We start from the raw sequence: 20386 nt of genomic DNA, 5'->3' as shown, positions 1-20386 counted from the left end.
AAAGAAGGATATTGTTTATCAAGCAATATGACACTTATGTTTCGCTTGTTTAAAAACACAATGGAGGCAACTCACAACACATAAAATAGCAATATCCCAGCTTTATAACAGCAGTTCGCAAAATCAAGTCTGGACCAGACAATCCAGTGATAAACATCATTGATCTACGCAAATGGGATACGGTGGCACCAATGAAGTCAGCAAGCCTGTCCAACCTATCCCTTTACTCGTCCCTTACGACAAGCAGGGCTGCTGAAGACTGATTCTAACCTGGATCGTCACGGGTGACACTAATGAAAAGTGAAACCCAATTGTTAGCAAATCACCCACATCACCAGAAATCTATACTACTGAAACAATTTTCCATTAGCAAATACATCACAATGATACCAAGGTAGCCGTAGAAACTAACACTTTTAGTCCACTAGTCCTCATAGTGATAACATATACCTATACAAAACCCTTAAAAAGGGCAAATTTCTACTAGTCCTGATGATACCTTAACTATAGGCCAGTTTGGCAAAGACTACAGGACTAGTGCCAATTTCTAACACTGCAAGGTGTTACTTTCTTGCTATGTTAAGAAATAACCATGGTAGATGCAGACAATGCCACCATGCTGCTGATGCTAATCCATCCTGGTTCTGTGTCAGTAAGAAGATCCCCGGCTGAACACTCAGTTCACATCTTACAGAGATGATCAAGGATATGAAGTGATGTGTTCCATTTTACTGCTGTCCGTTTCCAAAGTTCAATTAACAAACCAGATTGCAAGTTTCATGATGAAGTAATGAAACCATCATTAACTAAACTAAATCTCATTTCAGCCCACCTTCTTGGTGTGCTGGTGAAGGACTTACCTGCATCATGAATTTATCCTCGTCAGTCAGGTTGTCGACTGGCTTCTTCTCGCGCTCATACATCTTGTATGACTTGGCCTGGAATTGAATTTTGCTCATAAATACATTAGTGTTAGAAATGAAAGTCAAGGGGTTCTTGACAAACCCTACTGTTAAAAGACTTAACTTAGTGGGTCCCAAGATTCAATCAAATTTAACAGGAGCAAACATCAGGAACCCAACACTTGATTTGAACATTGCATCAGCACTAGAATCAGCCACAACATCATCCAGTATTTGAAATTCATGCTTGTCTGCTAGCCCAAGACTACTATATTGTGCTCAGGACAATCAATTGATGGTAGTCATCATTAACTGGTAACACTAAGCACTTTAACTTTTCACCAGTTCTCATTACTTTCATTTTGATACAATTTATTCTGGCTGGATTAGCTACAAACTCAGTATGACTTGTTTCAAATTTCATGTCACTGGGTCATATTTTTCCATGTTCAAATATTTTTACATGTAAATGCTCTTTTTCATATGTGCTTGGATGGCTAAGGCCCTCGGTCAAATATGTAACAATGTTGTTATTTTGATACATGCTACTAATCATTGTATATCTTTAAATATTCGCAAGCGAGGGCCCAAAATCAGTTGCTGTTTCCAACAATGCTAATTTATCAGTAGACAGAAGACCACTTGTTGACCAGCCACTTACTTCCTGTTCGTTGGGAAGGATGGTGAGGAGGATGTCCACCATATCCAAGGACAGTCTCTTCAAGTCCAGGCTGAAATGTAACACACACACATAAAGGCAACAACACATACTCTGGCAGGTATCTTGTATCTACCCGCGTACCCGACACCCTATTACCCGACCCTATGTGGGTACCTACTGTAGGTCTCAAGAGCTAGGTACAAAATATAGTATTCAGATCCGTATACGATTATCTGATCATGCATACACTGAGGTTGACTGAAGCTTTATCTTCATTCAAAGGGGGCACGGGTGGCCCAGTCGTCTAAGGCACCGCGATTCGCTGTGCAGAGTTGCGTCCCTTGGGCACGCCAGAAACCTATGATTGTGGGTTCGAATCCTGGTTCGCCCCGGTTATGTTTCTAGGTTTGTCAGCACCATACCCGTGCTTGTGGGTTTCACCGAAGTGATAAACGTCTAGGATCTGCTTCACTTCGGGCTTTCCTCCCACATCAAGCTGACACACCACGATATAACTGGAATATTGTTCAAAGTGGCGTTAAACCCAACTCACTCACTCACTCTTCATTCAAACATATGGGAGGTAGAAGGAAAGCGGACATGAGTGACATGGAGTGTAACCATGGAATTATCATGATGTGATGTTTGTCATCCAGCAATTTATCTTGTGATATAGTCCTACTTAGTACACAATGACCCAAGGACCCGAGTTACCCATCCCAGGCCTAATGTCTTCAACTTTCACATCACAGCATCACTGCAGCTGTAGAGACTAACAGTTTCAGTCCACTAGTCCTTATAATGATACCATATAGCAAAACCTTTAAAATGTCAAAATTCTACTAGTCCTTAGGATACCTTTACTATTGGGAAGTTTGGCAAGGACTATAGGACTAGTGCCAATTTCTAACCCTAATCAGGAGTGAATGGAAAGACATGTAACTTTTATAACTTTGTAACTTTTTTGAAACTTTGTTGTTTGAAACAGAGTGGAGAAACCTTGATACAACCATGTCTCATCTGTTCACAATCTAGCCAGTGGATCTAGAGAGTGAGTTGGTTTAACGTCGCTTTGAACACAACTACAGTTACGTCACCGCTTGTCAGGTGGTGGTGGGAGTTATGTCCACAGCGATGCACGTCTTACACTTTTACCCTGGCATGCAGTGGGTCCTTGACTCAGATGTATAAGATTAAAACTTAGAGGGTTACCAGATTCAAATACCATAGGAGAAAACACCATGGACTCCACGGGTAGAACGCACTGGCAAATCCAACTAGTCTACAGCTCATTTGAGGCAAGTAGTTTATGTAATATGGCTAGATTTTGTGAGAAATCAACTAGTCTCCTGATTTCAGGAATCTATGAAAAAATGGACTATTGGACCCCTCTTAATGTCTCACTGGGTATGGCCCTGAAGAACCAGGAATCAATCATAGGATTCTGGCACACCTGAGGGATGCAACACCGCAGTGGCCTGCAGCACATCAGACAACTGGACATTTCCCCCCTGGAATCTACTTCACAGGACATAGCTACACAATACTCACGACATGATGGCCTTGACTATTTCTTCATTTGTCATATCCATCTTCCTTCTTGTGATGGCTGAAAACAAAATTTCACATCAAGAATTCTTTATAGGATTGGTTCATTGTTTAGCGACGCACTCAGCTTTCTTCCAGCTATGATGTCGGCCTGTAAATAATAGAGTCTGGACTGATTGTACTGTCAGCCTCGATCCACGCCATCGGGATACGAGCACCCGACCACCCGATTCATTTGGTAGCCCCTAACGACCAGCATAGGTTGCCAGAGACCTAGTCTAACCTGAAATCTCCACAGGGGGTCTTACTAGAACGTTTGCTGATTTACTGGATGCTATTTGTGTAGATCTGTTAACTTTCTTGTGAACCTCAGGAAGTCGTCGGTCTACTAGATCAGCGACAACAATGAGTGCCATAGTCACTGTCAGGATAGATCCTTCAATGCAGTGACTGAAGGTTGTTAATGCAGTGGTAAGCAACATTCTAGCAGTATCCAGTAGATAATCAATTGAGCAGGTATTTGAGTTGCAAATTCGAAACAAATATGAAATCGAGAGGACAGTTAGGCATTATGTTCAGGTTTATCTACTGACCAACATTCCTGAGTCTGTTTGCCTCCATCAGGGAAATACTTTCTGGTTTCTTGTTCTTCCTCAACAACTTCGGCGTGCCTGTCGATGATTGACGCATTGGACCAGCTGGACCCAGACGAAATGTTTCCTCGAAGTCCTCGAAGTCTATTACCTGCAGTGGGAACAAGTGAACAATGGTCAGTTTCTTGTCACTTCTGCTTCATATGCTAACAGGACTTGTTCAGTTACCTAGGGATTTAACTACGATTCCCAACTAACACCTTTCCCAAATTCAGAGGCATTTTAACATCAAATTTAAAAATTGCATAAATATTTGCCAAAACTACATAAGCATCCTGTTGACACAAACCATATAGAAACAACATAGGCTGGTGCTTCCATTGTTATCAATGTGAAAATGTCTTCGAGTTATCTCCCTTTTGTTCATGTCGCACTACAGTGAGTGAGTGAGTGAGTGAGTGAGTGAGTGAGGTTTTACGCCGCTTTTAGCAATATTCCAGCAATATCACGGCGGGGGACACCAGAAATGGGCTTGACACATTGTACCCATGTTTGGGAATCGAACCCTGGTCTTTGGCGTGACGAGTGAACGCTGTAACCACTAGGCTACCTAACTGCCCTTGTCACACTACAATGTTGGTAGCAACGGATAGATATTTCATCACAGATCAATATTGAATGAAAATCGTTCTCGTCACGAAGTGTGACAATGACCTACCGCGTATAGCTTCTCGTCATCCAGATCGGAGAAAATGGTCCCCTTGACCTGCTGTGGTTTGAGTGGAGTCCAGTTGAGTATTGGCAACCTGTACTTGGTCTGTATCTTCCTCTTGATGGTCATGGCAGACATGTTGGGGATGGCCGCCCCCGGGGGTGGTGGAGGGGGAGGAGGACCAGTGCCTGGGGGTGGAGGAGGTGGGGGAGGGGGTGGAGGTGGAGGAGGAGGTGCAGGAGCACTGACTGGGGCAATTGGAGGAGGGGGAGGGGGCAGTCCGTTGGGCATGGCTGGCTCAGCTGAAAACAAAATATCCCAATGTACTGCATGTGTAACATGATCTGGAACCAGGGTCTTGAAACATTGGTGTGAAATGAATGTGTTTTAATATTCACATTTCCACACCTACACAAAAATTAATCTAACACACTTACATGACCTACTGAAGAAGCTCATTGATTGAGGGGGCTGCCATATATTAATAACAACACACATCAACACTGCCACAACATCAACACATTCTATACGGAATAATTCTGGGACTAACTTCCAACTTGGTTCTTGAGGACCTCCAACTCCTGCAGCTTGGCGTCCAGCATCGACTGCCGTTTCCGTGACTCTTCATCCTTCTCGTTCACCGTCTTCCGTAACGTGTTCATTTCGCTCTCCTTTTCACGCAAATCCTCCTGGTAAACAAACAGCCAGTATGAGTCAACAGATTCTCCCTCTCATACAACTTGTTTCACCTTAACAACTACTGAAAACCTACTGAATATATCATATCTTAAACTCTCCTAATCGAAAGTAAAGTAATTCATCTTTACCAAACACAACTGCACAGAAGGGGAGGTGAAATGGGGTTTATTGTCACGTCCACGATCATTGCACTTATGACCTGACCTTTCGCCCTCCAGGCAGACGTTCTACCATTAGACCATGGAGGCGGTCCAATTGCACGGAAAGCTGGTGAGTACCAGGTCTTAACCAGACAACCAATGTAAGAATAGAGTCCCATTTTACAAAGACCATCTTAGCGAATGGCTATACTGTCCCCATTGTACAATGCAATATTAGTACCATAGATATCAGGGCCACACTCTGAGTGATCTTGGTGAGTAAGGGGATCTCACTCCCCAAAGTGATCTTAGTCACAGCTATCAGGGCCCCGTGTGGGAGGGTGAATGTTGTTTTGTATTCACCTTTGTATGATCAACTCACCTTGATTTCTTCTAATTCTGTTGTTGCTTCAGATAACTGTTTCTCTAACTCCACTGCAAAATACAGATACAAATATTCAATTTGAGTGAATACTGCAAAATAACTGAATCATAAACAAACTGACTATTCCAGATTCAACTTGGATTTTGTCATACATTAATTGTTTCCAAAAAGGCCAAGATACTAAATCAGGGAACCTTTACAAATTGTATTTGCAAAGATGAGATTTTCTCACAATGTGCATGACTGTGATCAACCACTGGCAAGGGCTTCATAACAGAGAATCACAAAAGATACAAATAGAGTATAGATCGATTATCGCCTGTACATGTACTGACTGAGTTGTACGACTACAAGTGTGGGTGACTCACCTGTTTTCACCATAGCTTCCTCTTCCACCTCCTGTAGCCTCTCATTTACCTAGAAAATACACAAATACTGTAAGTTGTAAACCGTGTACACAAAGAGAGATAAACAGTTCATACTTGTGCCCAATGAGTATCAGTATTAAGTCCAATCCAACACTGTTGGGCACCTACACTTTAGGATTGACAATAAAGACTCCAGGCGTTTGTGGTGTGTTGCACACCAACATGAAACATGTCTCTTTAGATGAAGATTTGCTATAGCAACTTTTACAAAAATAGTAATGTCCAAAAGAACAAGACCATTGGTCAATATTTTCATCACCGTTGAATTTTTTTTTTTTACCTGAGACAGATCGTCTTCCAGCTCAGCAACTTTCTCCAAAGCTTCTGTCTTTGTTTCTGAATCTTCCAGCAGTTGGGCCACATCGATCATATTGTCTAGGTACGCATGTACCTGAACAGCTAGTCGATCACTCTCTGTGTTCCGAAGTTTCTACAACAATATAGAAGATGACGGTAATGTTGACGATGATCAACTACCGCAGATATTCATGACAACGTTCCGTAACACATATAGGATTGAGATGATACACAGTGTGATATGGATCCCGATAGTGAGGTCCTAATACAGAAAGGATCACGCAGGGAGTGACATTGAGACTTTCATTTGCATATATAGCCCCCATGCTGCAAACAGCTAAAACAAATTGTGTTACTGACAAAATATTGTGGAAATACAGTGATGCAATTAGATCTACTGGGCACAGTCAGAATATATTTATAACATACTAGGTTGGTTGGTTGGTTTGTTGTTAAAATCCGCACTCAGCAATATTCCAGATATATGACGGCGGTCTGTAAATAATCGAGTCTGGACAAGACAATCCAGTGATTGATATCATGAGCATCGATCCACGCAACTGGGATCGATGACATGCATCAACCAAGTCAGCGAGCCTGACCACCCGATCCCATTAGTCGCCTTTTACGACAAGCATAGTTGCCTTTTACGGCAAGCATGGGTTGCTGAAGACCTATTCTACCCCGGATCTTCATGGGTCTTCTTACATACTAGGACGACATTTTAAACAATTATGTTTCTCTGGCTTATTTTTCTCAAAAGTGAGAGAGGTAGGACTTTTATAAAAAAGTAACTGTGAAAAAATGTGATGAGGGAAGAACATTTTTTGTTTTTTTCTCCTCTGAGAATACCCTTTCTTCTCTCTGGGCAGATGCTGTATCCACTGGACCATGGAGGCAATATTATGCTGCACCGAGTACAGAACTAAAATACTCCTCACCTCCAGATAGTCATCCAGTCCTATTTCTGTGAACTCATGTTGTAAATGCACTCTGAAGTTCATGTTTTCCACGGAGTGGACCACTATGTTGATGAACTGCATACACGCAACCTGCAAACACAGCCTTCTATGAAACATGCCGAGACCACATGGACAACCAACAAACATGGATACAGACTAATTTTGAAGATCATTTGGCAATTTATGTTTGTTTGCTGTTTAAAGCCGCACTCAGCAATATTCCAGCTATATGACAGCTGTCTGAAAATAATCAGGTTTGGACCAGACAATCCAGTGACTGACATTATGAGCATAAATCTATGCAATTGGGACACGATGACATGCATCGTCAAAGTCAGTAAACCTGACCACCCGAAAGCCGCCTCTTACGACAAGCAAGTTTTGGTGAAGACTAATTCTAACCTAGATCCTCACGGAGCTACCAGCATCTGAAACGTTTGGGGGATTAAAAACTCATTACTCATTTTGTCGTCATTTAAATGTCTTAAATTCTATAAATGTTTGTCGTAATATTGTGAACTACTACAACTTGACGTACCATGAAGTCTATATGAAATTCTTCATAATTTTTAAAGTAATCCATCAGTGTCTCAAACCGGTGTCCTTCATCACAGACCTGGAAACACAAACACAACATCAGCATAAACATGCTTCATCAAAATAATGTAACTTCTCATTCACGTAACAAATGCCATAGCGTTCCACCATGTCACATACCCATGACACTCACACAGACAAGACATCAAACTGTGTACTGTGTTTCTGTAAAGTTTTTTAAATTATTGGGTCCTGGGGTCCTTGAGGTTTGTGCTAATACTATTTGAATGTGAAGACCCCTTGAATATCTACCTTTCAACATTAGGGCTATGACAAGAATGCCTTGTCTTTCATGTTTTAGATAGACAGACAGAGCTGAACGCACTCACATATAATAGCATTATTTTGCATTAGACTTTTATTTGTATGTTTCCTGCCTGAGAGTTCAATTTTATAAACTTTGTGTAGAGGTGAGGTGAGGTGAGGTGAGGTGAGGTGAGGTGAGGTGAGGTGAGGTGAGGTGAAATGGAGCTTAATGTCGATTTCAAGATTATTGCACTTTTATAGCGACGTGCATGCAGAAGTGTTTGGTTGTTTGTACTAGTCTGGACTAATGCAGATTTTATAGTGCTAGCCCACTGAGATACCATGCCACAGTATACTGACTCCGAGCCGACCAGTCCTTGTTTCAACCCCTTAAATGCCAAGTGCCAGGCAGGGTAACAACAAGTACCATTTTTTAACGTCTTTTGGTATGTGTATGTGTATAATCATGTCAGAAACATGTCATGATGGCATAAGACACTAATTGCAACATCTAATGAAGTGAACAAAGGAACAGAGTTCCTTTTTAAAGAAACATTTTGCACTCACCTCTTTAAAATTATCAAATGCAGAGAGAATGATCTCATGACCCCCACTGACTAGGCAGACAGCAGCTAACAGCTCGAGCACCAGAGCCTTTGTCCTGCAACAGTCACACAACATCAGTCCTGTCCGTGAGCCCTCCAACCAGGGGTCCGGAAAATTTAAAATCCCAATTGGACATTTGCATTTAGGCCACGCCCCCTGCAAATAGCTTATTTTTGTACGACTTTTCACACACATTACAAGTTGTTACGTACAGTGTTCCCTCGTTATTGCGCCCTTCGGTTATAACGCACGGCAAAGCATAGCTCCCAAAATTGGAGGCTTCAACCATCAACAAAACATACCTACACCTGTACAAGGAGTGACTTCGGTTTAAAACCACTTTGAACTGTATCAGTTATATCACAGTGTTTCAGCTTAATGTCAGGGGAAGGCCTGAAGTGACGCAGGTCTCTGCCTTTACCATTCTAATGAAACCCACGAGCACGGGTATGGTGAACAAAAATAATCAGGGCAAATCGGGATTTGAAACCACAGCCAAAGATTTCTGCACCGAGAATTGTGCATCTTAGACTGGGCCACCTGTACCCCCAAGTGTACAAGGAAGAAAACTATCATTTCATTGTTTTTACTGTGCACAAAATCAATATTGTAAAAAAAGAATTAATCACAGTTCGCCTGAATGATGTATGGTTTAGATAATAAAACAAAACATCTCTATCACGCAAACTCCTCAAAATCGTTAACCCTTCCTTGACAAGCTAAACAAGTGATTATTAATTGATTATTAATTTGTTGTGACAAAACCTGCAGATAGTCAATACAGTCAAAATAACTGGACATGTTTGACAAAATTTGTAAAACATTCCTATTAATCATATCGGCAGAATTTGGTAAAATCAACTGCAATGATTCAGACAAAACTCTAATGGTGGCCATCTCTGTGGAGCCTGCTTACAATTCTCCATGACAAAACTTTGCTAAATGTTTCATGTGTTCTTGCAATCACAACATTGAGACTACCATATTCGACGCAATAAGCGCCCATGGCGGTCTCAAAATTAGAAATAGGGGCTCTTATTAGAACATAATTTTGGAGATAAAAAACAGAGTTGAAAGATCGTAAATTTCGTGGTTTATGCTGACAGCCTGAAATGATACAAAAGAAAAGTCTGTGTGTATCATACGACAGTTATATTTTCCAGAATTTAATTGCCCATAATCAAGGGTTGATATAACACATGAATAAATCTTGTGTACATTGATCAATTGGAAGGGTTGCTAATTGGGATTGTTCACTAGCCAATATATTAGCAAATATCGCCCTGGGCGCTCATTACATCGAATACGGTATTAGAACACTGCTTGTACATTTGCATTAAAATACATCCATTCACTAAGATGAATCTGATCACCAGGCAGACCATCGCTGATGAACAAGAACAAGCTGATGATGATGCTCCTGACAGGCAGAGTAAGGACAACAGTGCTGTACAGTAGGGAGCTAGCACTACTGGGTACCCACCTGAGGCTCCGGTGGTTAAGACTGAGCGCTATACAGTTGATGGCGTGCTTGTGAGCTATCACCAGGTTGAAACCATACTGAAACACAGGGCACGGCACTGTAGAAAATCATTTAGACAAATATTTATTCAATTTCAAACTCATTCTGCTTCAATTATGTCAGTGTGTTTCTATTTCACAGTAGATAGTCTTGGACCTGTTTTAATTCTCTCTGATTCTCTACCCCGACTTACAATAGAAACCCCAGAACCTATGATCATTGTAAGAGGGGGACAAAATTGAGCTGACAGGCTTGCTGATGTGATTCCATGTCATTGTACTCTGACAGAGTAAGGCATCAGTAAATGTAAATAATTAAGTTAGGACCAGATAAACCAGTGGCTGATATTATGAGCAACATTCCACGTCATCGAGTACCTTGTCAAGCAATCTGTTGGGTAGCCTATATACTGTGACAAACCAAATCCAAATCAAGTGGCCCTGAGATAAAGCATCCAACCTTTATACTGACTGATTGACTGAGTATGGTTTTACGCCGCTTTTAGCAATATTCCAGCAATATCGCGGCGGGGGACACCAGAAATGGGCTTCACACATTGTACCCATGTCGGGAATCGAACCCGGATCTTTGGCGTGACAAGCAAACACTTTAACCACTAGGCTACCCGACCGCCCCTCCAACTTTAGTAACTGACTTCACAATCTCATGTACCGTAGCTACTATTAGCTAAGCTTCCTCAACCGTCGTTTTCAGACGAGTGGTTAAAGTCACAAATTGTAATCGTGGACCATGACTGCAAACAAGGCCCTGAATTATTATTAGGCCCAAAACTTGGAAATGTCACAATAACTCTAACTTTCTGTCATCACAGGTGTGCTTCCTACCTGGTGGTTCATGATTGCCCTCAAGCACATTATGCAGACATGCACATCGTCCCTCGCCTCCCCCATGTTAAGTTTACTCGAGTATTTTATAGACCGCGGTGAGCCCAGTGTGTTGGAGCGCCGCAACCTCCGGCCAGGACTCCGACTCAACCCCGACTCCAGGCTGGACGTCTTCTCCTTGTTCAACAACTGTTCTCGTCTGGAACAAACACAACATGGGAGGAGTGAGTATGGGGGGTGAGGTGAAATGGGGTTTAATGTCACGTCCATGATTATTGCATTTAAATAGTGGTATGCATGCTTGTGAGTAACAGCCTGTACTAGTCTGGACCTTGGCCGGTTTTAAAGTGCTAATCCACTGAGATACCATGCCACAGTTTAACATGGATAACCCACTAAGACACAGTATACTGACTCCGAGCTGATCAGTCCTTGTTTTATCCCCTTAATGCCAAGCGTCAGATAGGGTAACAAGGACCATCAGTTAATGACTCCAACAGGGGATCGGATCTAACAACTGACCTTTTGGTCTCTGGGCAGAAAGTGAGTATATTTTGTTTGTTTGTTGTTGTTTAAACCCGCACTTAGCAATATTCAAGCTATATGACAGCAGTCTGTAAATAATCGAGTCTGGACAAGACAATCCAGTGCTTGACATCATGAACATCAATCCACGCAATTAGGATACGATGACATGCATCAACCAAGTCAGCGAGCCTGACCACCCAATCCTGATGGTCGCCTTTTATGACAAGCATGGCTTGCTGAAGACCTATTCTACCCTGGATCAGGTTGAGTATGTAGGGGTTCTAACCACATGATGCTGTCAGAGTATGTAGATGTATCTGACAGCATCATGGGGTTAGAATCTTGAACACTTCCTCCTAACATATTGTAGGTGTAAGGCCCTATCTGACTCTGTCCAGCATTAACAGGGATTATGCCTACCCAATGAAGACATGTCACCAACAGATGCTGTACCCACCTCCTGACAATTTGAATTAGAAGAAAGATGTTTGCATTAATGCAAATACAGGAGCAGCACCATTCCCACCTTTTCCTGAATACCCTAAACCTATCCCACCAGAATCAGGTATCCAAAAATTTGTCAAACAAATTTCCCAGTGCTATAATGGAGATATGCATGACATGATATCACTAAGCTGTCCAAGCACTGCATGTTTCATTGGTCTGACATCTATGACAGACGGTGCATCCACCATGACAACTTGAGAGAATGACACCTGTGACTTATAATTTAAACACCTCATGACAACTTGAGAGAATGACACTTGTGATGGAAAATTTACCCACCTCATGACAACTTGAAATGACACTTGTGACGGAAAATTTACCCACCTCATGACGACTTGAGAGAATGACACCTGTGACAGATAATTTAAACACCTCATGACAACTTGAGTGAGTACGGTTTTACGCCGCTTTTAGCAATATTCCAGCAATATCACGGCGGGGAACACCAGAAATGGGCTTCACACATTGTACCCATGTCGAGAATCGAACCCAGGTCTTCGGCGTGACGAGCGAACGCTTTAACCACTTGGCTACCTGACCGCCCCATATGACAACTTGAGAGAATGACACCTGTGACTTCTAATTTACCCACCTCATGACAACTTGAGTGAATGACACCTGTGACTTCTAATTTACCCACCTCATGACAACTTGAGTGAATGACAGGTAGTCCACCAGGACATCCAATCCCTGGTTTTCTTCACTGAGGAACTCACGCACCCATCTGGAGACAAATCAAATTATTTGTAATTGTGAACATTATGCATGTATCATGTATATATCTGTAAGCTGGAAATATCAGTTGTGAACATCAATGATGAAGACCTTGATTCAATGTCAACTGATCAATGAAGTGTCTCTTTTTTTACCACAAAAAACCCAAAATAATTCATTGTGAAACACACAAAACAAATTATCATTCTCTGATAAAATATTGAGAGAGCTTTAGGCTTCTTTAGTTTGTTTGGTGTTTAACGCTGCCATATTCCAACTGTATGACTAGATGCGTAAATAATTGTGTCTGGACCACACAATCCAGTGGCTGATATCATGAGCACTGACCCATGCAATTGGGATACGATAACATGCATCAACCAAGTCAGAGAGCCTGACCAATTCTGTTAGTCGCCCCTAACGACAAGCAAAGTTGCGTTTTACGGCAAAGGGACACAACTCAACACAGCAAACTGTATCACCTTTTACCCCTTCCTCCAATAATGATACGAGGATGGTGAAGCGAGTATCATATACAGTCCTCATGTTACCATAGTTACATTCAAACAGTACTCACTCTATGTGGTTAGTACGGAGTGAGATCTCGAGGTCACGTAATACTTGAGTGGAGGTTGAATCACCCAGGATTTTTCGCTTCTGAAAGAAATGAGAACTTACAGACAACACCAACACAACGTGAAAGTCTAATAGACTGAATCAATCAGCAGGTGGTTGCATTTTCCCTCAGCACATTGTTTGGTAAGTATGCATTTTACCAGATTCCTGCTGCCATTTTGGTGCGAGATAGGCACAAGCTCCTCCCTCAGCGACAGTTTCTAACTGTCTCAGCTGCCATTTGTAGCCGCCTCACTTGAACAAAACAAGGATGTTTTGGGGTGGGGATGCCCCACATAACAGCTAATAAGAAATCGTTTCTATCCCCTTACTTCGAGCTGCATATATTTTAATAAAGACACTTTGTCGCATGCTGCTATATTAGCAGCACAAACAACCATGACAGACAGGTATCCAGTAAAATGCATGTGTACCCATTCCTTGATGAATCAAAATAGGCCTTTAATTACTGAGTGATCAATATCAAAGGAATTGATGAAAAGTCTACAATGGCTGGTGTTCCCTTAGAGGTCTCATGAATTTATTTTGTATATACATCCATCTATTTCTGTTGGCGTATGTACTTATAACAAACAGCAGAATGTAGTTTCATTACGAAGACATATTGTCCGATATGTCCACACATGTACAACAAACAGGATATTTGATATCATGTCTACATTTCCATTTCTTATATCCCTAGAGTTGTAATTCTATATCATGGCCAAAATCTGATCAACATGGGCCTTTATGTAATACTTACCAGCCCTAAACCAGCACTCAAATATTGATCACACTGGGCATTGGTATCACAAACTATCTACGAAGCCGTCATTCAAGGTAGGCAACCATGCAAGACTTAACGTTCATCCATAGTGTTTTGAGGGTTTTTTTAACTTGGAATCTTGCCAAAACAAATTTTAAAATTCTGTAATGACAATTTATAAGTTTATAAGTGTATTAAACAATCAAAGTTTTTCTGCACTCATCCTCAAATGAAAATACTATTTTCAAAATTATTTATTATCAAATTCTGGACATCAATACAGCATGGTAATGATTTTTTACTCAAACATTCCACAAAATGCTTGGCATTATTTTGATGTCTTGAAATGTAATCTCTGGGATTAGTCTGATATTTCCTTGAAAATATAGTTGATTAGTTAATACTTGTTTAATTATTACAAACTATTACACACATGCAACTCTGACAATCACACAGATGAAGCAGCTATGTCCTAGTTAACTGTTATAAATGACGAGGTCTACGCCAGATCAAGACAATCTGCTCATCTATACATGCTCTTCCTAAAAGCCAAATATAACATGGGCACCTTGGTATACAAATTATATCAAGCTGTGATGATAATAATAATAATAATAATAATAATAATAATAATAATAATTGCTTACAAACCCCTGATAAACCAGGTGTGCATTTATATCATTGGGAAAAGATGTCAAGAGACACCTAAAACCAATTTTCATATTTTGCCACAAGGAAACAATATTCTTTTTAGATTTATGATTGGTTCTCTTAAAAACCGACATTGGTGTGTTTGAAAAACAAGGCAGCTTTCAGAATTCCACGTGTAATGTTAAGTACAACACATCTGACACAAATTAATGAGAACTAGCAGATCTACTGACAACAACAATGTCACAACACTCTCTGGGATTTGATGATGAGGTGCTGAAGATTTTACAAGTGCTTCAAAAGGAGTAGATTTTACACTTAGGTCTGTGATTGTGTGAGTGTTGTTCGGAGAGATGGATTGTGTGAGTGTTGTTCGGAGAGATGGATTGTGTGAGTGTTGTTCGGATAGATGGATTGTGTGAGTGTTGTTTGGAGAGATGGATTGTGTGAGTGTTGTTCGGAGAGATGGATTGTGTGAGTGTTGTTCGGAGAGATGGATTGTATGAGTGTTGTTCGGAGAGATGGATTGTGTGAGTGTTGTTTGGAGAGATGGATTGTGTGAGTGTTGTTCGGAGAGATGGATTGTATGAGTGTTGTTCGGAGAGATGGATTGTGTGAGTGTTGTTTGGAGAGATGGATTGTATGAGTGTTGTTCGGAGAGATGGATTGTGTGAGTGTTGTTTGGAGAGATGGATTGTGTGAGTGTTGTTCGGAGAGATGGATTGTATGAGTGTTGTTCGGAGAGATGGATTGTGTGAGTGTTGTTCGGAGAGATGGATTGTATGAGTGTTGTTCGGAGAGATGGATTGTATGAGTGTTGTTCGGAGAGATGGATTGTGTGAGTGTTGTTCGGAGAGATGGATTGTATGAGTGTTGTTCGGAGAGATGGATTGTGTGAGTGTTGTTTGGAGAGATGGATTGTATGAGTGTTGTTCGGAGAGATGGATTGTGTGAGTGTTGTTTGGAGAGATGGATTGTGTGAGTGTTGTTCGGAGAGATGGATTGTATGAGTGTTGTTCGGAGAGATGGATTGTGTGAGTGTTGTTTGGAGAGATGGATTGTATGAGTGTTGTTCGGAGAGATGGATTGTGTGAGTGTTGTTTGGAGAGATGGATTGTGTGAGTGTTGTTCGGAGAGATGGATTGTGTGAGTGTTGTTTGGAGAGATGCCTGCTGTTTTGTTGTTCGGAGCTTAACACTGTTCTCAGTAATAGTCCATGCATCAACCAAGTCAGTATGCCTGACCATCTAATCTTGTTAGTCATTTCTTACAACAAGCATGGGTTGCTGAAGACCAATTCTACCCCGGGTAAGACAGGATGTCTGTGTGATGTATCAAGATGTGTGTGTCAATGTTGTTCAGAGAAATGTAGGCTGTAACAAGACAGGATAACCATGTGACAATGTGGGACGCAACAGAGTACCTTTGTCTGATCATTTGCCTAACGACACACAAGAACAATGATGTACTGTTTCAATCTGACCATCAACTATCACTACATGAAATTACCACAGTAAATAGACGTCATACATCCCTTTGTGAACCTACAACAGACACTAGTCAACAGCCTGTTTAACCTGAAGTGCCAAATTAACGCTTATCAGGAAATATCAAACAGTGAATTGTAAGGCACAGCCACAAGTCACATCCTGACAAATGCCTGTCTCCCCGCCCACAACGGAGTACTTTGAAAGGCCTTATTACCATAACGGACAATCCTCACATCGTGGCAATCAATATTCATCCAACAAGCCCAAACAGAAACATCACACCAATACCCAAGGAATACAAGTTCCTCCATTTATTCATAATTGCAGTTCATTGATTGTAACGAGCTGATTACTAGGGCTCTGTCACCATACTTGATTTCATGTTTGTGCCCCATCGATTAGGTCATACTGGACTGCATGGTTTGTGTTTAAAACTGACTTTCCTCAGCATGATCTGAGCTACATATCGGCATAGAAAAAATACACAAACATCAATCTACTGCTACACAAAGAAAGAGGGTACATGTAGTTCCCAATAATATTTTATTATGTAACTATACTTGCTAACTTATCTCTGTGGTCAGGATCCTCTCCCTTTTATTTAAACATACAATTTGTATAATTCAAATGCCACCTGCAACCATCCTTCACCTCCATCATAACAACCCCCAGAAACCCCCTCAACTTATAAACAGCCCCTCCACCCCTCACCTCCCTAACAACCCCATCACAGCCCTCATAACACTCCATCCCTCACAGCACCCCCTCTCCTCACCATCTGCGTAACACCCCATCAACTAAACTCACTGCACAAAACCCCCACTTAAACCTCACCTCCCTATTACATCCCCATCTTGATGATAACACTGCCACATTTTGCTGAAAACACTGCCACATCTTGCTGATAACACTGCCACAACTCACCTCCCTAATAAAAATCCCTTACCTCATCTTGCTGATAACACCCCACACACACCCCCACCCCCACCTTCTGTATAACTTTCCACCCTCACCTCACTACAGCTCAAGTGTACTACAGCCAGTTCCTGAAACAACCCAATTCCCCTCCCATTTTTATCCCCTAAAACTATCTGAAGACAAATGTTTATCCTTATTCAACCAAAACCCCCTCCCATCCCTCAACCCCCTCCCTTCCCCCAAATCTCCCCTCCCTCATCATCACATCACAGTAATCGCTGCCATCTCTGACAGACAGACGTACTCTATCCCCTTCAGACCAGATCAAATACTGACCAACTCTCAATCCTACAATTCTATCCACCAGCATGAACACAAGTCTCCAGACCAATTCTTTCTGTAGATCATATGTTTGCAGAAGAAACATTTCACATCCCATTGGGTGGGGAGTTTTCTCTATAAAACGAAGGCAGATAACATTCAAGCAGGAGAAAACCAATCTTTGTTCCAGATGTGCCTCAGTCAGCAGCCTGTCTGTACAGAACTGTGAAGAGCTTCATGGGTTTGCCTGATGGATTCTCCTGGCCAGGAGACAGTGAATGAGAGAGAGAACAAAACAGAATGAAAGAGTGAATGAGCATGAAAATGACTGTGATTGAGAGCTAGGCCAAAACTGAGGCAAGTCTGCTAGTCCGAGACAAATAAAATTCATGAAGGTCTAGTGATATTTCTTTGTTGATGACCACTTTCACCAATACAGTGATTTTGACACAAAAAGCTGTATACAGGTCAATGACTTGGACCCAAGAAATGTAATAAGTCAGTGGCAAAAGTCAGTAAGTCACTTAAACAAAGATGCCGGATGCAGTAAAATTTCGAAGTTAAATCAGTACTTTTAAAAAGTCGGGCATAGCTTCCGCACACCCAGCTACCCGCCATCCCCCAGACACAAGGACAACTGAGTCTCGATTGGCACTATACTTTATGAGAGCATTAAAATCGATGGCTACAAAATAATCCTTAGTAATTACTATTTAATCATGAAATTATGACACGTGTGATGCCTTGCTTAGCATTTCTATCGGTCAAAAGTCCGACAACTTAAACAAACCATCAGTCAAATAGAAAGTTTATCGGTCTATGACCGGTGACCGAGGGCCATCTGAAACCCTGCAATAGTTATATGACAACTCTGTAGATGATCATTTTTGTGGACAAGCGAGAATGAAAATTAATTTCTAACCCTGGAGGGAGAGAATAAATCAGAATGAAAGAGTGATGATGAAAGGGGCAGCAGGAATGAGGAAAGATAGAACAAAACAGAATGAGGAGTGGAGGAGTATGGAAGTGATGGGGAACGAGAGTCAATGGTTGGGTTTGTTTGTTGCTTGACACCGCTAAAGAGAATGAAAGAAAAGATAAGTATGGATGAGAAAATGACAGGGTAAAAATTTTGTTTGTCTTTTGTTCAAGTCGCACTCAGCAATGTTCCAACAACAAGGTGGCAGCCTGTAAAATATTTCGACAAGACAAATCTGTGACCGATATAAAAGGCAACAATTCATGATGTTAGGGCACAATGACCCATCATCAACTATGTCACCGAGCCTGACTACCTGATCCTGCCACAGGAATTACACACCACAGCAGCAAACCTCAAGACCAGGAACCCCCGTAATCATGAAAACTCGCTGAGGATGAAAATACACACTTCTAATCCACACAAAGCTGTCATATTCGATAAACTGTACAATATATCTGGTTCCAGCAACCCTAGCTGTAGTTACAGTCTGCCAAATGCTCAATATTGATTCCTGCTGCTTGTGCACTAACAAAATGGGAATTTCAATGAATACTCGATTATTTTTCACTCTAGGAACCTAAGATCTTCTGAGATAGGTCTGTTCCTCTTCCCCTTGCACAACAGGATAAGCTGCACCAATTATTACAGTGATAGGCGCCAGCCAATGTCAGTAAAAAGACGTTGCTCAAATAGTGACAAAATATTTCCCTTGAGAAGGATGTACCACAACTAAAATTATGCATTTCCACTACAACTTAGAATCAAATAATCTTATCAATGAAGCTCTGTGGAGTACATTTTGTCAAGTTCTTTCTCCATCACCATGGTCACTGCCAGTACAGCAAGACCACAGCATGACAATATCACATATTGTCACTGTAGTAGTAGTAAGATTGCCCCAAATCCACTGGTACTGAAAGCATGTGCAAGAGAGAAGAGTAATGTCCCCTTGAAATACCCTTTTCAACTGTTTGTACAGTTATGTCCCTTTAATGAGTTTTCATAACAATTACAGAGTTGTGGCCCTTTTGTAAGATGAAGATTGTGTGGGAGACGCTGAATCTCGCATTTCAAAATATATGGCTGTATCTCGCTTTATCATTATTCAAGCAATAGCACCAACAAATGGCTTCACATATTGCTCCGAACCTAACCCTAGTCTTTTTTGCGGCAAGCAAACACCATAACCACAAGGGTACCAGGTGAAATGTAGGATGTGTGAATGAAGATGTTATGATGAAGAATTAATAGGACATGTAAAGATATCATCAATCTGTTGTAAGGATGTTGAAAAATATGTTTCATGCAACCACACACAGAGACAGACATGGACTGTTTGAAATCCTTCAACATAAACCACCAGAGCAGTCCATGTTGCATAATATCTGGCATCTGAAGACTCCTGGAAGGTGAGAACTCGTACTGGAAGACAATGGATTCTAAACAGTGATCATGCAGACAACAACCAAGCCATGGGACACCAACACAACACACAAGATGACACAACACAAAAAACATCAAGATGACACAACACGTAAAGACATCGAATGACACACCAAATAATGATATCAAGATGGCATAACACACAATGATCACTATCAAGATGACACACCATGTAATGATATCAAGATGACATGCCATGTAATGATATCAAGATGGCATAACACACAATGATCACTATCAAGATGATAAAACATGTAATGATATCAAGATGGTATAACACACAATGATCTCTATCAAGATGACACACC

At 41.3% G+C, this 20386-nt stretch overlaps 1 protein-coding gene across 12 annotated transcripts in view; it reads right to left on the bottom strand.

The window, feature by feature from the left end:
• LOC139464849 (formin-like protein) overlaps window positions 1-20386 on the bottom strand; it is an 85907-nt gene that overhangs the window by 9126 nt on the left and 56395 nt on the right. For 5 of the 12 annotated variants that reach the window (XM_071246388.1, XM_071246391.1, XM_071246394.1 and 2 more), the window contains 16 exons: window positions 13470-13549; window positions 12819-12902; window positions 11144-11342; window positions 10260-10336; window positions 8738-8831; window positions 7866-7943; window positions 7307-7417; window positions 6349-6498; window positions 6009-6057; window positions 5638-5690; window positions 4967-5105; window positions 4423-4718; window positions 3705-3855; window positions 3115-3172; window positions 1564-1633; window positions 861-938 (listed from right to left, as the gene is read on the bottom strand). In XM_071246388.1, coding sequence (XP_071102489.1) covers window positions 861-938; window positions 1564-1633; window positions 3115-3172; window positions 3705-3855; window positions 4423-4718; window positions 4967-5105; window positions 5638-5690; window positions 6009-6057; window positions 6349-6498; window positions 7307-7417; window positions 7866-7943; window positions 8738-8831; window positions 10260-10336; window positions 11144-11342; window positions 12819-12902; window positions 13470-13549 — 1767 coding nt within the window. Of the gene's footprint in view, window positions 1-860; window positions 939-1563; window positions 1634-3114; window positions 3173-3704; window positions 3856-4422; window positions 4719-4966; window positions 5106-5637; window positions 5691-6008; window positions 6058-6348; window positions 6499-7306; window positions 7418-7865; window positions 7944-8737; window positions 8832-10259; window positions 10337-11143; window positions 11343-12409; window positions 12420-12770; window positions 12790-12818; window positions 12903-13469; window positions 13550-16195; window positions 16273-20386 lie in introns of those variants that run through there. The other 7 variants (XM_071246389.1, XM_071246392.1, XM_071246393.1 and 4 more) reach the window with 4 other exon arrangements.

The sequence above is a fragment of the Haliotis cracherodii genome, unplaced genomic scaffold (assembly GCF_022045235.1).
Source record: "Haliotis cracherodii isolate W230 unplaced genomic scaffold, xgHalCrac1.p SCAF_17, whole genome shotgun sequence".
NCBI classification, from domain to species: domain Eukaryota; kingdom Metazoa; phylum Mollusca; class Gastropoda; order Lepetellida; family Haliotidae; genus Haliotis; species Haliotis cracherodii.
This window is presented reverse-complemented; position numbering and strand designations above follow the sequence as displayed.